At 38.2% G+C, this 18,000-nt stretch overlaps 1 protein-coding gene across 10 annotated transcripts in view; it reads left to right on the top strand.

Moving 5' to 3' along the window:
• The window catches only part of Nebl (nebulette), a 346,177-nt gene extending 330,634 nt beyond the window's left edge, over positions 1 to 15,543 (top strand). For all 10 annotated transcript variants that reach the window (XM_075970570.1, XM_075970569.1, XM_075970567.1 and 7 more), the window contains 2 exons: positions 8,466 to 8,572; positions 10,322 to 15,543. In XM_075970570.1, the coding sequence (XP_075826685.1) occupies positions 8,466 to 8,572; positions 10,322 to 10,498 (284 nt within the window). In that variant the 3' untranslated portion in view covers positions 10,499 to 15,543. The remainder of the gene's footprint in view (positions 1 to 8,465; positions 8,573 to 10,321) is intronic.
• The last annotated feature ends 2,457 nt before the right edge of the window (positions 15,544 to 18,000 follow it).

Raw genomic sequence — 18,000 nt, 5'->3', positions numbered from 1 at the left:
CATTTTTTGTTATTTTTATTTTATGTCTAGATAACTTTGAAGAATTGATGGCCGATAGACCAAATTTCTGTTATGAAATTAATTGATAAGAAATGAATTTTTGTTTCTTTATAATATAAAACCCAATTAGTAGATTGCATCATTATGCAATCAGTATGGATAGCTTATCAAATGTACAAGTACATTTTAGGCAGATAGTTTTCCTGGATAAAATAGTATGATATTGCAATCTGAATGAGAAACAAAGAGCGCTTTCTTTCTCCTTACCTCCCTTCCTCTCCTTTCCTCCCCCTCTCTCCATCTCTATCTCCCTCTCTCTTTTCTTCTCCCTCTCCCCCCCATCTTCTTCTCCATTCTTTATCTCTTCTTGTCAGAGTCCAAAAAGGTCCAAAAGAAAAATTTAAAAAGCCATTGCCTCAGAAGAAATACCACTTTCTGAGATCCGAGTTTGATTTCCCCAAAGTGAATGGATTACTGATACCACAGTTTCTTCTAGCCATGTTTGGGAACATCTCACTAACAATACACGTATTGCTTATGGAGCTTATCCCCCAACATTACTCTAACACCCGACATAAATCAAGTATAGACAGAGTACAGCCTTAGAGTGTGATTAGCCTGCCTCCCTCATCATCATAAGCACTTAGGTGTGTTCTCCTTCCTTTTTCTCCCTCTCATCCTGATCTTCCTCCAGCAGGAATCACAGACTGCTCTTCTTCAAACTTCAGTGCATCATTTCTGGAATTGTCTCTGTTCTCCAGACCTCAGTGCCCTTGAACTTTCCAAACTCTCAGTGACCTTAAGGTCTTGTCATAGCTGCTGTGATTATTTTTTTGTTTTACGATAATCAGATTTGAGTCCAGACTTACATGACAGGGAGCAAAGCATGTGGTCATTGTTTTGTGTGTGGGATTTTCAGCCCCAGCAGGCGTAGGGAGGGAAAGGCAGGTGCAGCAGATGAAGGGCAGATGTCCGCTGTGGCTTCAACCCAGGTTGCAGATTTGCACATGATCTTCAAGTTTGAGCAGTTATTCTACCACACTGATGGTTGGGTATGCCTTCAAAACTTGACAGTTTTAACTAAATTCTAGATCGTGTCCTTTTGTTTTACGTCTATTAGTTCCTGGGTTACTGCATGAAAAATCTGTTTCTTAAGCAGTTGTCTCCAGAACTTGGCACCCTCAGATATGTAATTTATATCACTGTTGGTTTGAGCATAAACTTTGTGGATTTAGGTTCCACTTGTGGTTTATGGGGACTCAGGTGCCACACAATAAAAATATATCTTTAAAAGCTATTTGAGATGTCCTGAGATTGATCCGTGGGTAAATGTGCTTGCCACCAGGCCTGATGATCTGAATTAAATACCCGAGTCCCACAGAGTGGAAGGAGAAAAATGATTTCCATAAGTCATCCTCTGACCTCTAAACATCCCATGGCATGCACCCATTAAATAAATGAATAAATGTAACAAATCAAAAGTTATTTAACCAGAATGATCACTCCATGGGACTACATTTATTTTGGAGGGGGCAATTTTTATAAAAAAAAAGATTTGTCCCACTGTCTCAGCCACCTTGCTCCTGAACAAAAGGGATCTTAGAACTTAGCTCATGAATAGACGTTCATATAAGCAGCATCTTCATTCTTTTTTCTTCGCAGAAATGCTTTCTCATTGTCAATATAGAGATACATTGTTCTGAAACCCAAACCAAAACACAATCTCATTAAATTCTTCACCATGCATTAGCTGATAAACCTCAAGTGTTGGAGAAAGAAATAATGACAATAATTTCATTCTGTTGTGTCCTGAACTCATTATTGGAAAATTTCTGAAGGACAGTTTCCTGATTGTGCTGGATTTATGAAATAGTGAGCCTCTGAGGGAAAACAAAACCCAAATTATGTTCTCAGTTCACATCATGTGTACAGCCAATAAAGCCTTTTTCATGTTTAGTAATTGGACTTTCGCCATTTACTAACCTTTGCTCAGGAGAGGTCTTCAAAACCTCTGCTTTGTCTTTAGTGTCTTGAGCCCTGTCCTGTGTTCTCCTCAGGAGAAGGAGATCTTCCTCCAGCCTTCCTGTTTAACCTCCAAACCTTCAGTTTTATTGGACATGGGAATAACACTTGTTTATTTATTGCTCTTGAAGAGGAGTTGAATTCCCAGCACACACATGGTGGCCACAACCACCTGTAACTCCAGTTCCAGGGGAACCCAACACCCATTTCTGACCTTCCTGGGCACCGGACACACAGATGGTGCATATATAAATGTTTAGGCAAAGTATTCATACACATGAATAAATCTAAAAATTAAAAAATAACATTTAGTTAGAAATTACTGAGACCAGTGATGTGTGGAAGAACTTCATGGCACAGAGGAAGAAACATTTTGGTTTTACAAATATTGTATTATGTTCTAGATTGAGTGTGAACTGGTCCTTTGGTCAACTTCCACATCTCTGGTCAGTAAATCTTACCAACATAAAATAAAGTTGTCCACTCTCCTGTGTTTTGTTGTTGCCTTGGGAAAATGAAAACTTTTGTTTTTAAGCATTAATGTTATGAAAATTCCTGAAGCTTAGTCTCCCTGAGTTCAGAAAGTACTGCATCATGTGACCACGCACCTGTCCTCATTTTAATGAATGCTGACTACTAGCCTGAGAAAAGGCCACCATGTTTCTTTTATTTTTATACGTTGCCCTTGCTTGTTGCAGTTAACCTTAGCATCTTGCTTTTGTAATAGCAAGTGTGGACCTCATGCACAGAATGCAAGGAATCTCATACAAAGAATAGTAATATTTCACCGAGTTCTTTTCTTTTAAACATTTAGTTTTTGAAAATTTTTTACATGAGTATTATATTTACATTGTTTCTATCCCATACTTTCTTCTCTTCAGTTCTTTCCATAGATTTCCCCCACTTCTCAATTTCATGATCTCTTCTTCTTTAGTTATAATGGTATATATATATATATATATATATATATATATATATATAATCTTCCATGCCCTCACATCCTCACACCCTCTGAGTCCAGTTAGTGTGCATATATATGTATATATACACATGCTCACTCATGTGTACACACACACACACACACCCTTTTGAATCTGTTTAGTGTTGCTCATAAGTATTGTTCAGAGCTGACCACTTGGGTTTGGCTAACCTATCAGGGGACTCATCCCTGGCGAAGACTGATTCTCTTGGCAGTCATTAATAGCCTTAGCTCTTTATTTAGGGGTGAGGTCTTGTGAGAGTTCCCCTACCCGCATTGAGATGTTAGCCCATGTTGTCATTGTGTAGGTCTTGCATTGAGCTATCAACCTGAAATTTTAAAGCCACTCCTTTAATTATTTTGTTTATTTTCCTAGGTTTCAAGAAAGGCATCCATGTAGTGTAAGAGCAACACAGAATGATACTCATGCCTCTTTTTAAGAACTGTTGTTTATTTTTACTTCGTTGTTTTCCTTGGGCTTTCAGTGATGTTTTTGGAGTTCTAGTAGGATTTAGAAGCGCCTTTAATACAGTAGTTATAAGGCAGATAGCAAAGCTTTACAACCCCATGGAAACTTCTACTAAGGAATGAGAGAGATGAGGATAATCAGTGAAGGCATAGTGAAAACCACAGGGCCGAGACACACTTGCCCTGCAATGGCTCTTCCTGAGCACTTGTCCTTGCTTGTAACCCCTACACACCCAGATCTAAACTGGATGCCTCGATTTCCATACTGTGTTAACAGAAGCTGCTGGTTCCCTTTGAAGGGCAGCTTTGAGCAACTGAATACATGAGGATGCATACTTTTTGTTTTTGTTTTCCAAAAAGTAGAGAGCACTGTGAAGCAGTGGTCCTAGTAGACATGGGCACAAAACTGGAATTGTGGTGTATAGATTATGAACTGTAGACTCGGGGATAGCATGCTTTTCCCTAATGTTCTTTCCTGAGACATTTCCCCAAAATATTTTATGATGGGTATTCTTCTTGCGTAAAACTTAAAGTTTATAATTAAATTGTATAGTGATGGATTTGCATATAGTTTTTTTCTTTCAGGTAAATGAACAGACATGTCTAAATGATCTTTAAAATTTATGAATAGATTCAAATAATATTTAATGAAGAAATTATTTGTCTAAATGGTGAAAACAAGTTTTTAGGGTTTTTTTTCAGTCTACATCATTAATTTATGTATTTAATTGGACATGCCCTATATGCATATCCAGAACCATCTCCCTAATTGACTGAAGGGCTGGCTGCCCAGGGCCATCATGGTTTCCAGAGGGCAATTGTTTTGTCATTCCTTTGGGTGGCCTGCCTGGAACTTAGCAGACAGTTGTAATTATTGTGAATTGCTGTAGAGACTTACTGTGTGGCGGACACAGCAGTGAGCCACATGGTGATTGAGGAGATTTTTGCCAGGAGTTGAGGAGGGAAGTCATTGCTCTCAGCTTCCTCTGCCCCCACAGGAAAGTCTCCTACTTAGCAAGAGTAGGAGCCTGGATATTTATAGTGATTTTTATTATTTTTTCCTCATGGGTAGAGTTTGATAATATCCCTAACAACTCTTCACATTAAGTATGAAAATTGGGTTGATGATCTTAACCAGGACTGTTTTCTGGAAGGATTTGTGGTTTAATCATAGTTTAGTAAATTTATAGTAATTGCAATCTAAGTAGGTATCTTGGCAACCTCTCTTTGATGACCTACCCGGATACTAAGTACAATTTATAGTAATATCATAATATAAATTCACTTGCAAACTATTAAATAAGAATCTCCAGTCAACCTAATATGATTATTATCTGGAGAAAGTATTGCAGGTTTTAATTTGCTAATCATTAAACTTCTTTAAAGAATTGATTTCATGCACCATTACAATGCATTTGCCATTTATAAAATATTAAACTCACAACACCTGAGAATTATATCTGTTCATTCCTTTTATTATAAAAATTGACCTGAATAAATAAACCTATTATAGGTATATGCTCAACCTGATTAAACTAAAATGGCAAACTATTACGGTTTTAATAGCACATGTATTGTACATCTTTTTCTAATGAAGTATATAATTATACAAACCAGAATGAAGGCCATAGTACTGAAGTGCTTTCACTGATAGCTAGTTTGCTTACAAATACTTTAAAAATACAGACGTATTTCTTTGGATGCTATTCATGAAGAAAGCTCCAATTATCTCCTGCTGAAATTTCTGCAAGAAAGTTGGATACATGTGGAATCCCTATCAGTCTTAAGAGGGTCACTGGTTATGTTTTGGGAACTAGTTTGTTTGGTTTCTGTTTTATAAATTATAGTTGATAAAATATTGTTATGAATATATACAAATTTTCTAAAACTGATGTGGTTTATGAAAAATACAGACATATAGAATAATTCACATACAAATTCATGCTTTTTTATGGGGTTGTGGTCCTTTTTTTATAGCTTCTGTATTCTATTTTAGGTGGTTTGTCTAGAAATCTAAGCTCATCAAGAAATAAATGATGTCTTGTTTGCTTGTATGTTCTGGTTTGAGTGCGTTTTTGTTTTTGTTGTTTGCTTCCTTATTTTCAAGTCAGAATCTTGCTTTGTGACTCACGCGTCCTAGATACAATCTGTGAAGCTTGGGTTAGCCTAAACTCATTCTGCTTCTGCCTCAGCCTTCTCAGTGATGGAGTCACAGGCAAGCACTGCAGTTGGATTTTATTTGGGCATCCCGATCACAAATAATGACACAATACTTCTTATTAATTAGCAAAGCTCAGCTATATCTTAGGCTTATTCCTAACTAGCTCTTATTATGTAAATCAACCCATTTTATTAATCTATGTTCTATCATGTGTTGCTTCCTCTCTTCCATCTTGCACCTCCTGTTTCTTCTCCATACTCCTGGTGTCTTCTGCATGCACGCCTTGATTCCTCCTATACCTCCTGCTTAGCTATGGGCTATCGAGCATTTTATTACACTAATCATAGCAAATACATCTTCAAACAGCATGCAAATATCCCACAACAATGCACCACCATGCTTGGCTCAGAAACTATGTCCTCTGATTGTCCTAATTAGTGGTGAAGATGGTAAAAATTCAATGAACACGATTTTGATATATTTTAACATAAGAGATGGTACTTATGAAACTCCTGATTGTTTTTTTGTTTTATTCTTTGATAGGTTCATATGCGTATATAATGAATAATTTTAGTTATTTTCAGCTCCCATGCCCTCTCTCATCCCTCTCCCTTCTCCCATTGAAACTTTCCCAACAAGTCTCTTTTGTATTTTCATGTGTGTGTGTATGTGTGTGAGTGTGTACATGTGTGTGCATGTGCATGTGTATGTGTAACTCACTGGGCATAAAGTTTAATTATGGTTGACACATGAGCATGGGTTGGGGTTATTTATTGATGCATGGGCAACTTATCAGTGTTATGCCATTAAGGAAAAATGATACTAGTTCCCTAAGCAACCACTAGTGAAGGGATGAGACCTCATGATCTCCTTTCATCCATGGTAAAATGAGGACTGGCCAAGTCTTGTTCAGGTCTTATTCAGGTAACCACAGTGGCAGTGAGTTCCTGAGTGTAATGTATATGTGATATCTTTTACCATTTAAAATTTTATTTGTTGCAAAATTTATATCATTTTAAACCCTCCCTTAATTCCTCTCCAATGCCTTCTGTGTTCCTGCTCCACTCTGACCCAAACATGCAGGAATAAGGGTCCAGAGCTGTGAGGAATTGAAGGGGAGGACCAGGGATGCGAATTAAGAAGAGGGAAAGCTGGAATCAAGAGGTCTGCATGAACAGATGACTCCTACTTGAAAGCTGAGGAAGAAGCACAGCATCTTCCACACTGACTGCAGGGGGAAAGGGACAGAGTCAGCAGAAAGCTATCTCATCATGGGGTGGAGTCAGCAGGAAACTAATCAAGCAATATTGCACAAAGGGATCACAGGGTTTCTCATGTGTCATTGACCAATCACACAGTGACCTGGGGACTGATAGCAACAGCCTTTTAGTTGGGGGAGGAGTCAGGTTCCTAGGTACCAAATACCTTAACTCTTTCAAGGCCCTGGCCCTGGCTCCATACTACAACTTGTCCAGTATACTCTTGGGCAGGAGTGCAGAACTATGCTCCTTTTGCCCTTTCATCTGGGCCTCTGAGAAAGCTTTAGATTGGTCTAGTCCTCAACAACACTCCCACTCAAACTTATAATTCTTTTATAATTGTTATTGTTTTACACATACACATGCGTGCGCACACACACACGCGCGCACACACACACACACTCACAGAGAGAGGGAGAGAGAGAGAGAGAGAGAGAGAGAGAGAGAGAGAGAGAGAGAGAGAGAGAGAGGAGAGAGAGAATTCACTTAGTGTTGCTCATTTCTACATGATTTTATGGTTGACCAGAGGGGCTTGTTCTTGAAGAAGACTGATCTCCCATTTTCAACAGCCATTGATGGCCTATAGCTCTTCATCTAATGGTGGAACGTTGTGAAATTTCCCCATATGCATTGGCATGAAGACCGGATTTATCAGTATGCAGTCTTGTTTAGATAACTATATTGTCGTATATGCCAGTTTTCCTGGCATGTCTACATAAGCTACACTATATTGCAGCATGTGTCCTCGTCTTCTGGATTTTACAATTGTTCTGTCCCTATTCAGGGGATTCCCTGAGCCTTAGGTGTAGGGGTTGTGTTATAGACATGGAACTCCATGGTGTGTTTATACATATACATTATTCCATCCTCCTGTTCTTAAACTCTTTCTGCCCACTCTTCCATGATGTCCCTTGAGTGTTGGAGGTGGTAATATAAAATTAGGTCAAAAATTTTACCCTCACTTTTTGGATTCTTTTTACTTTTTCACAGTATTTTTTTTAGTAAGCATGATTTTTTTTGTTAAGGATATAGTAATTTTTGTTTCAATTTTTTTTTACCATAGCATCTACAGTAGAGTAATAGAAATCTTAAAAACAAAGTTTGACTGACATTTTGAGAACTCCTGGGAGAGGGGGAGTCCATTTCCTTTAATGGTGTGATTGCTGGTAGGTATACCACACTCAAAAGTAGTGGGGCAGCACAAATTGGCATTGATGGTTTAAAATAAGCAAACAAACAAAAACAAACAACAAAAACAGAAGAAGACTCAAAGGTGGTTTAGAGGGAGGAGTTGGTAAGGGTATTGTGATTATGATCAAAACAAACCATTTGCATGAAATTCCTAAAGAATTATTGATCTTTAAAGGAACATAGTTAATTGCGTGATAAACAGATTTTTAAATTAATCTCCTTAATTACCAAGATTTGGACTAATCTAGAGATTGCCTGTGCTGTTGCTTCTCGGATTTCATAGGCACCGAAAACATTTTGTTTTACTGTTAGTGCTCGAAGTCACTTGGGGTTAGGCAGAGCATTGGGGCATTAACCTCAGGAATTTGTGTGTGTCCTTGTGCAGCACCTGTTCTTCCTGGAGCTTACCAGCAGAGTCACTCCCAAGGCTACGGGTACATGCACCAGACCAGCGTGTCATCCATGAGGTCCATGCAGCATTCACCCAACCTAGTAAGTGCTGATGTCAATCCATCCTGCTTGGTGACAGAGTGAGCAGAGCTTGGTGACAGAGTGAGGAGAGCTTGGGGACAGAGTGCTTGTCTAGAATGTAAGGTTCTGAGCTCAACCCCCAGCATTGGAAAAAAAAACCTGACACATTGCTATCTGTGTAGGTCACAGATAATAAACACTGCACCAAGCAATAAAACAAACAAGACATCTAGCAGCAGGGATCCTTTTTATGTTGCTTTTATGTTGTGGTGATGAAACACCATGACCGAAAGCAACTTAGAGAAGGGTGAGCTTATCTGGGCTTGGGCTCCAGAGGGATGAGAACCCATGCCCAGAACAAGGAGGCATGGTGGCCAGAGCACAAAGTTAAGACATCACATGTCAACTGTAAGAACAAAGCAGAAAAGTAATCTGGAACTAGGGCAAGTCTATATTCTCTTAATATCAACTTTCAGTGACATATTTTCTCTAGCATGGACATATGTCTTAAATTTTTCCATGACTGGAGATCAAATATTTAAATACCTTAGCCTATGGAAAACATTTCTCATTCAAACCACCACAGTGTCCCAATTTTTACTTCATGATTGGAAAGACCTGGGTATATTCTTCATCCAGGCCTAAGGAGGTACAGGTATGCCATAGTCAGTTTAAAGAGTTAAACTTCACGTTCATCACAATGGCCTCAGAAGTTGAATGGACATAGGCAAAATAGCTGACGGAAATTTAAATGTTTTTAACCCAAAAAAATAGTAAGTAGATATCTCATCACTCTGACAAACATAGTATCCAGGTATTGAAATGACATGCTATACTCCCAAATCTGTGCAATTACCACATGCAATTACTGCATTTTAATTGAAAGTCTATGAGTGACAATATCCTTACAACACCCCTATTAGCATTCGGTTGAGGTTCAGAAGGATGATTGCTTTGTGGTCATACTCGGTGCTTCATGCTGAAGTTGCATCTCCCAATACTTAGAAGCAGGTGATGTTCTGTAAGTCAAGTGCTTTCAGGTCCTTTGTGTGCCTGCCACGTTCCTCAGTCTCTTTAATCTATGAATATTTTTGCCTTTGAGATATACTATTAATATTAGATGAACTATTAGTCTTGAACTAAAACAAAGATCAAAACACACTTTAAAAATGTTCACTTTAACAACATGTACACCAAAAATCAGGACATTCTATAGGAAATTTATGGCACTGTGATCTGAAACATGTAAAGTTTAAGTAGATTATTTCTTTTATATATTCTTAAGAGGGAACAAAAATTTTTAGTACTTATTTTGGAAAAGTTCATTTTCTATACAAGGGGGAGACACTGACAGAAAACCAGTGGACTATGGGCTTGCTGTCAAGTGGGGGAAGGGGCTAATCTTCTGAAGAATGAGGGATGGGGGAAAATCTACGTTTCTAAGGCTTCTGGGATTTTCTCTGTGGGACCCAATGTTATTCTTTCGAAGATTATTTTTAGGCAAGCACACTATTTTAATTATTGTATTTCATTGTTGTCTTTTAAGGTTGAATTATTGTGTCATCTTTTGGGATCGTTGCTTTGATCTTAGATCTGTCTTCTCTAGATGAACAAACTTGAGATTTCTAGTATTAAGTGGTACCCGTGGCTTGCAACTGCCCAGAGGTAGCAATGCCTATAAGCCTTCATACTCATCATGGGTGTGGTGATTTGTTGGGACCCAGATTTGTACCTGTGACTGCAACACCCAATCACTTCTTCTTTTCTCAGAGGACCTACCGAGCCATGTATGACTACAGTGCCCAGGATGAAGATGAGGTCTCCTTCCGAGATGGTGACTACATTGTCAACGTGCAACCAATTGATGATGGCTGGATGTATGGCACTGTGCAGAGAACCGGGAGAACGGGCATGCTCCCGGCAAATTATATTGAGTTTGTGAATTAATTCTTCCTCCTCGCCCTTTGAGCTTTATTCTGATGTATTCTAAACCCAATCTTTTTAAAAGATAGAAGATACTTTTCAGATAACTTGGCAATTATTTTACAATAATGTATCCTTACTTTGACAATTAGACACACAGGTACCAGGAGGAAGGAATGACTTTTGGGCTGGAAACAGCAGCATCTGTAGTAATTCCTGTAAAGGAAGCCATTAGGTCTGGAGACCTGGTGCTGCTAATTGTGTTTGTGGTTTCATTTAGTTGGCTATTCAACCCTTCTGGGAAATGTATTTTTGTAGACTTTAATAGAGATGTTGATTGTCCCTTACATGTAACAAGTGTATGAAACTTCTTAGCTGTCACCTGGAATCATCTGAAGCCAATTCTCATAGTCCAGCAACACAGCCAATAATTTAAAAATTGTTCAGCTTTCGAATCATTGGGGAATTTTCAATTCAAGTGAGAATTGCCTAATATAATACATGGGAGCAGTGGCAGAATGAGTCTGGTTAAAATCATATTGACTGTAGCCTTTGGGAGCAGGCAGGAAACCTGCCCTTTCCCTAGGCTCCCCAGGATCTAGTTATTTCTCATTGTTTCAGGGTATAGCCTATATTTCTCAGTGTTTCTTGGTATTTCACATGCGTTTCATGGCGCAGCCAATCTCCATTTACATTCTGCGGGGCAGAGCACATGCTTAGGTTCCCAGACCATCAGGACCAGTAACTTCACAGCTACTCTGCAAAGGGCAAAGCTCAATGTCATCTGTATTATTTCCCTAGTAGCCTCTATCCTGTTGCATGTCTAGTGGGCTTAAGCTTCTGTAACATGGCAGCTGCTTGCCCACCCTTGTTATAAAAGTCAGCAGTGTGGCTGATCTTGCCCTGCCCTTTCTTATAGTTGCCAGCTCATAAGAAAACATTTTGAAAAGTTGCTTGAGACTTTCTTGCTGTATTAAACTCTAGCTTTGAAAGACTCATGCCTGAGGAAATACACATATACTCTAGTAAATAGAAGACTTATGTATTTACTGGATAGCTTTCACTCACTTAATGCTACTACCATCGATTTAAAAGCGCAATGAATTGGACAGCATTCTGCGTAAGGGGAAATGGACTATACAGTATAGCGGAGGGAAAACGAAATACAAAACAGTAAGTAGAAGTTTGCGCCACAATTCAACGATTTGGTCTTATATTTTGACAATTGGTCTTCATACTCTGGGATGGAAATATAGCCACTAAGTATGTCTATAAAAAGGATTCTTTTCCCAACCTTGGTTCTCATTTTCTAAATCACATTCAGGAATAAATAAGAAAATCATCGGAGATTTTTTTTTTTTTTTGGTGCAACCAACAGATGATTCACTAAGAAAGAAATAGATGTCTTGTTTTGAGTGTTCAGGGTTTGTATAAGTCACAGCCCCAAGTAGAACCATTACTATTGTATCTTAAATTTGCTCTGCAGTCTGCAGTCGAAGTTAGTGGATGTCGGTGTTTATCAAACTCTGTTTTTCTCATGGTGCCTCCTACTGTGACTTGAAACAGTGTGGCATTCATTTGAGATGTGAAACAGGAGAGATCAGTCACAAAATTGTGAGAAGATGCCGGGATTGTGGGACTGACTATCCACCCAATGTGTTCAAGGAAATTAACACAGCACCCACCAGTGAAACATTTGAATGAAATGTTTATGAGGCCAAACTCAAAGCTGATTTATCGAAAACTTTGAAAGTGAGTCCATACTTTTGAAAATCAGTAGTTTCATTAGATCTGCCTTAAAGAAAAGCTTTATTACACTGAGCTGTGTTTCTGTGATACCGATAGAATATTGAAAAGAAAAAAATAACTGAGATTTTCCTGGAAAGGGTTCTTATAGCTTTGTAAATAAAGAGCTGAGCTAACTTTCTGTCATTTGAATAGCCAGTCATAATTAACCTTCCTAACTGTTTTCATGTCTTGAACACACACCTAAAAAACCAAACTGCACTTGCAATAATTTTACAAACATCTTAAAACTAATAGCAAGAGTGATAAGCTGGCTTATTTATGTTATGTGTCTTTATGTTCCCCCAAGCAGACCATTTGTGTGTGTTTGTGATTATTAAAAAAAAAAGAGTTGTTGATTAAAACTTCAGGCTAAATGAAGGAAAGGTATGATTTTTGATAATTGTGTGCAGGAAGCTCAACCGAAGCTGACTTTGAAATGATGCTGGACATCAGCTAGTCTCCACAAGGTAGCAACTCAATGGCCCACGTTTTTGGCACTCATTAATTTCAAAGTCAGATTTGATGAATGTGAAAGTCAGTCCATATTTTGCAAATAAGTGTCCTAAATGTTGAGCTTTACATAATGTTTGCATAGCAAGATTTTTCTATTTTAAGTCTTTCTGAATTAAGATCTGATCTGGACTCAATAAGGGGCAGTTATTCTCAATTCAGACTGAGGCAGAACCAGACAACGCATGCTCTTGATAGTTGTGGCACTGTTACCAGCACATGTAAGGATGTTACCCACCTTGTCAGAAAAGAGGAGCCCAGATGTGTCATATCCAGATGCCATCTTTTTCAGCATCATTAGAAAACGCTATATTTTTTAATACACTTTTCACATGCCTCCCTCCCCCTTGCAGTTTGGCAGCCAGTGTCTCACGTGTCACACTGACAGCTAAAGATGAATTTAAAAACAAGCCCTTTAGAAATCAACCTAAGGGAAACTAAATGCCAAGCACAGCAAGCGTGCACCTGTTCCTAAATGCGGTGCTTTCTCAGGCCTGACAGACGCACAGGAAGATGCTTGAGACGCTTCTCAAGGACTCTGGAGACAAATGTATTTGGTTCATGTTCCTCTTGAGAAAAGTTTAACAACAGAATATAATGCTTTTGCTGTAAGCTTTTGTAGTAGATTTGAAAAAACTTTCTTTTTCTCCAGAGAGCTTACTATTTCTAACCTGTGACAAAATGAATACTTCATGTCCTCATTGTGTTCCTACGGGTGCAGCAAACCCAGTTTGGAACTTCGATCTGGTTGTCCTTCTTCATGGAGCCCCTGCATCTTCCCATGTATCTCCACAGAGCACCTAGGAATGTCTAAGCACAATTTGCCCAAGCACCCTGTGTGGGGATGGGTGAGATTAGGACAGTCCCTCTCTCACCAAGGCCCTTTGTTTCAAGATGATGATATCATTTGGCCAGTTTTACTAAAGTCTTTCATTCCAGGTCTTCTATGTTCTGAGGTTCATAGCACTCCAGGAATGCTGGGAAAATCTTTTCCACAAGTGACACACCCAGTGTTCAGGTTCCTCCACCTCTAGTGGAATGCTTTCAGTGAAATGATAAAGAATATAAGTGTGATCTTTAATAATGCAGCCCTATATACAGTTGATATAGTTTATACTAATGTTCTAATATAGATATATACAAAATAGGTGCCTTTTGATTATTCTTGTTTATCATTATGGTCTTGGAAAGGAAACCAAGCAAGTAAGCTTCTGCATATTCTATAACAATATTTTATGATACATGATTGCTATTTTTGTGGTGAGAAGTGGGATGCACCTAACTGAAAGATGTTACAGGTTGTATTTTCCTTCTTAAGGTTTAGAATTTTAGAAAATACCGACTTCTTCCATTTTCTGAAAAGTTGGGTTTTTTTCTTGTGGATTTATATATAGTTGAGAAATATAAGCATTAAGTTTAAGTTTGGGTTTAAAATATTTATGGTGAGATAGATTAGTTATATTATGAGGCTGAATTCACTGCATATGATGAGCTTTATGACTTGATCTTGTGTTAACTGTCTCTGATAATCTGAATGTGGCTGCATTGCACTTGTATGGGGTAATACAACGTAATGAGAACGCTTTAGTTGAGTAGGAAGCTATGTAAACTAACTTAAGATGCTAAAATGAAAAACTTTCTGAAGGATTCCATGCCCCTTAGGGCCCTTTTTCAGGCAAGTAGCTGTTAATAACGGATGACCAAAAGAGTCAAGACATTGTGGGTATATTCTGTGGTCATCATTCCAGGACACATAAGATGCTAGACCCCTCAGGCTTCCCTGGGCAAATGTCCTTCCCAACTGTCCGCCACTTCAGTCTATCCCCAGGAATCCACATGCTTACTGTGTCTGATGTATGGTATCCTGTCTGCATAGCAACACATCACTGTTGTCAATTATTGTTAAAGATGGTTTCCTTTAAAGGAGAGAGAGAAAGCTGCAACGCAGCCACCTTCCTTTGTGTCCATACAGTGGATTGCTAAGCATTTTGGAAGTAGCAACAAGCGTGTAACAGGCATGATATTTGTGGAACTGTTGGCTTTTGACCTGTGATAAAAACACAAATTGGAATGGTGTACTTTGGATTCTGTTTGCTTTGAAATATGTACAATTGTGGTTGGTGATTAATTTGTAAAACTGTACTAACTTTGAGAACATAATGATTTTGAAAGAGGCAGTAAATGATTTTTCATTGGAAGGGGATCACAGAATGATATAAGGTTATTAGTATAATTTGGCTTTTGTTATGCAAATTGTTAACACCAGCTATTAAAATATATTTTAGTAGAAATGCTTTAATTCATGTTTTTTTTCCTCTACACTGTGAATCTTTAAGCCTTGGTGGACCAGAGGCACATTGTGATGTCCAAAGGACTAACCTATGCAAATGAGTTCACTTCTTATTGCTGTCACAGTAAACATGTGCTAAGAAATGCTTTCTCCTCATAATGTACAGCAGTATTGAAATAGCACAGAAAGCCTGGCCTCCCATGCATTACACTGTAGTCCCTCACAACCCTTCAAGGCCACCAAAACCATTAGCATTTGTGGAAATCAGATTGTTATCTATTGGAACTACTTGAATGACGCCAGGAGGAAAATGACAGACAGGCATCTTGGCTGTGGCTTTCATAGAACTATGTTCTCACATATTCTCTCTTCAGGGTCTTGGTATTCTGTGTCTACTACATGTGTTTGTAAAGGATTTATGATGCATTAATTTCCTATCAACACATTTGGTTTGCTTAAATAAATACAGAATGTAACAAAAGTGTTTGACTTCTTGGTTGTCACCATGGTTTCTTTGGAGCACAGGTCATTGGGTGCAGGTAGTGCCCTGTGAGTTCCTCGTGATGACTCTCATCCAGTCACAGGATAGATGTGTGATGGCAAATAGTGCACTTATTTTTGAAAAGCTGTGCAGAGTGTGTTTCCCCAAACTAATACAGTTTTAAGTAATAATAATATGCTTTTTAAACCCACAGTATTTCTGATTTTACACCAAAGTATTGCTGCAACGCATCTTGTTAGTTAACTTTTTTCAAAACTAAAATCAAACACTGGTCTGGTGTTGGTTTTCATGTGTCTGTAAGATGAAGGAAATGACTTGGAGGAGGGAAAGAGCACAGATGATACTCTGATTTTTCATCTAGGAATGTCTCTTTATCATAGATCATAATTATTTCCATTCTCAGAATGGAAAAGTTAGCTAAGCTCCTATTTTTACTCTCGTCTACATTTCAGTAAATTGGATCTTGGCTTTATTGTTTGCTTTTGTAAATGTCTCTAACATAGTGCTTCCAAACTGTGGACTGATAAATCTTGTAGATGGACAAATTTAAAACAGGTCAATCAAGAAGCTTTGCAAATGGCATTTGCTCATAGAGTAAACACTTCTACCAAATCTTGAATGTTCTATTTTTCACATTCTATAAGTATGAATTGAATATCTGTGGTATTATGAATCAAACATACTCAAGTTATTTGAAATTATAAAATAAATAACCCAGGTATCTGTTTACTTGAAGAATTTACTGTCCTTCCTTCCTCCAAGACGTTTTTATTTCATGATTATAATTGTACTTTTTGAAATCTGGGCCACAGAGGAAATGAATAACTGTCTTAGAATAATTTAGGTTCCAAATGAATTATGCTTATAATTTTATTATTCTAATTTTAAAAATTGTGAAGTTAATTGAAATTAATTTTATAATTGAGATGTAGCAGAGTCCCAAATACTTTCCAAAACAAATTTCTACAAAAATATTCAGATACAATATACTGGAAAGTAGACAAAAGGAAAATTTTATTATTATTTTCTGTAATCTGCTTCTGCTCTCCACAAGGAGTTTTGTGACGGCAGAACACTGATCAAGTCCAAGGGTGAGCTTCAACATTTTTTCTGTAGTTCTAAGAAGAATTCTTTGGCCTTTGTCTATCGCATTTTTATCTGTGATCAGTAGAATTCTGATGGAAAGGGGAAAAGGGGAGAATGGGCTCAAAGACTGAAAGTCAATATCAGAACGAGGGCCCGGTTGCTGATTTGAGATTATACAATGGAGTTTTGATCTTTGAAGCTTTTTAGTAGTCTAATATAGAGAAGTGGGTGAAATTTGAACATCTGTTACTTTATTTCCGAAAGGGAGATGTTTCCCCATCCTTTCATTAGCTTTGAAATTGCTCTTTCAGTGGACCAGTTTCTGACTCATGATAGCCACACTTTTGGCCTTTTCGCAGGGTAGTTGCTGACCAAAGACACATGTTCCAGACTGATGCTCATTCTATGTGGGTTACCACATTCTGCCCCATGTAAACTCATGTCTCTGTCCACAGTTGATTAGATCAAGGTGACCGGAAGGGCAGCCTAAGAACCATGTCCATCCATCGGGGTTAAGAGTGGCAATTAGCTAAGATATCCCAAATATGTCTGATTTTAAACTCTGGTAGACAGAGAAGGTGCCCATGGTTATACTATTGAAAACTGTAAGATACAAAAGTCAGGAGGAAGCACAAGTGTGCATAAGTGGAAAGTATGGATGAGGAAAAGCATGAAGAGAGGATAGAAAGAATTGAAGAGGTGATTGCTGGTGGCAGGAGCTTTGGCATAATGGGCAGAAGTGGATTCTTGTTCATGGTAGCCACTGTTTAGAGAACTGATTTCCGCTACTAAGTCTTTGCCCATGCTCCGTTCGATCTACAGGAAGCTAGGCCACTCTGGGCGACCTCCTTTTTCCTCCCTATATATCTGTAACACTCCAGTGAGGCAAACCCTATGTTTCTTTCTGTGTTGCCAGAAGCTTCCTATTCTCTGGGATGAGTTCCAGGTGTGCCTGTCAGCCTCATCACAGATGTCTGATGAACAAAGCCTTTACATAGGTCCTTTGTCACAGACTAGAGTCTCATATCTGGCAAATGGAGTGATCAGCCAGCACATACTAAATGATGGTAAGATGTACATGGTGTCCTCCAAAATGAAACACTCAGCAAATGGGACATTATTATCACCAGCTGAATGTCACATATATTGGTATTAAATTTTATTGTCTTTCAACTTTTTTTGTCTTTAAATTTACTGTATCTCAACTTTAATTTGGGTTATTTTTTAAATATTCTACTGAAAATTAGTAGAATTTTTATATTTCTTTGTGTCTGTTTGAATCAAAGTCTCTCTATACAGCTCAGGCTGACCTGCAACTCACTTTGTAACCCAGAAAGGATATAAACTGTA

This window comes from Microtus pennsylvanicus, chromosome 4, assembly GCF_037038515.1.
Source record: "Microtus pennsylvanicus isolate mMicPen1 chromosome 4, mMicPen1.hap1, whole genome shotgun sequence".
In the NCBI taxonomy this organism is placed as follows: Eukaryota; Metazoa; Chordata; class Mammalia; order Rodentia; family Cricetidae; genus Microtus; species Microtus pennsylvanicus.
The sequence above is the reverse complement of the archived record's forward strand: the minus strand, read 5'-3'. Positions and strand labels throughout refer to the sequence as shown.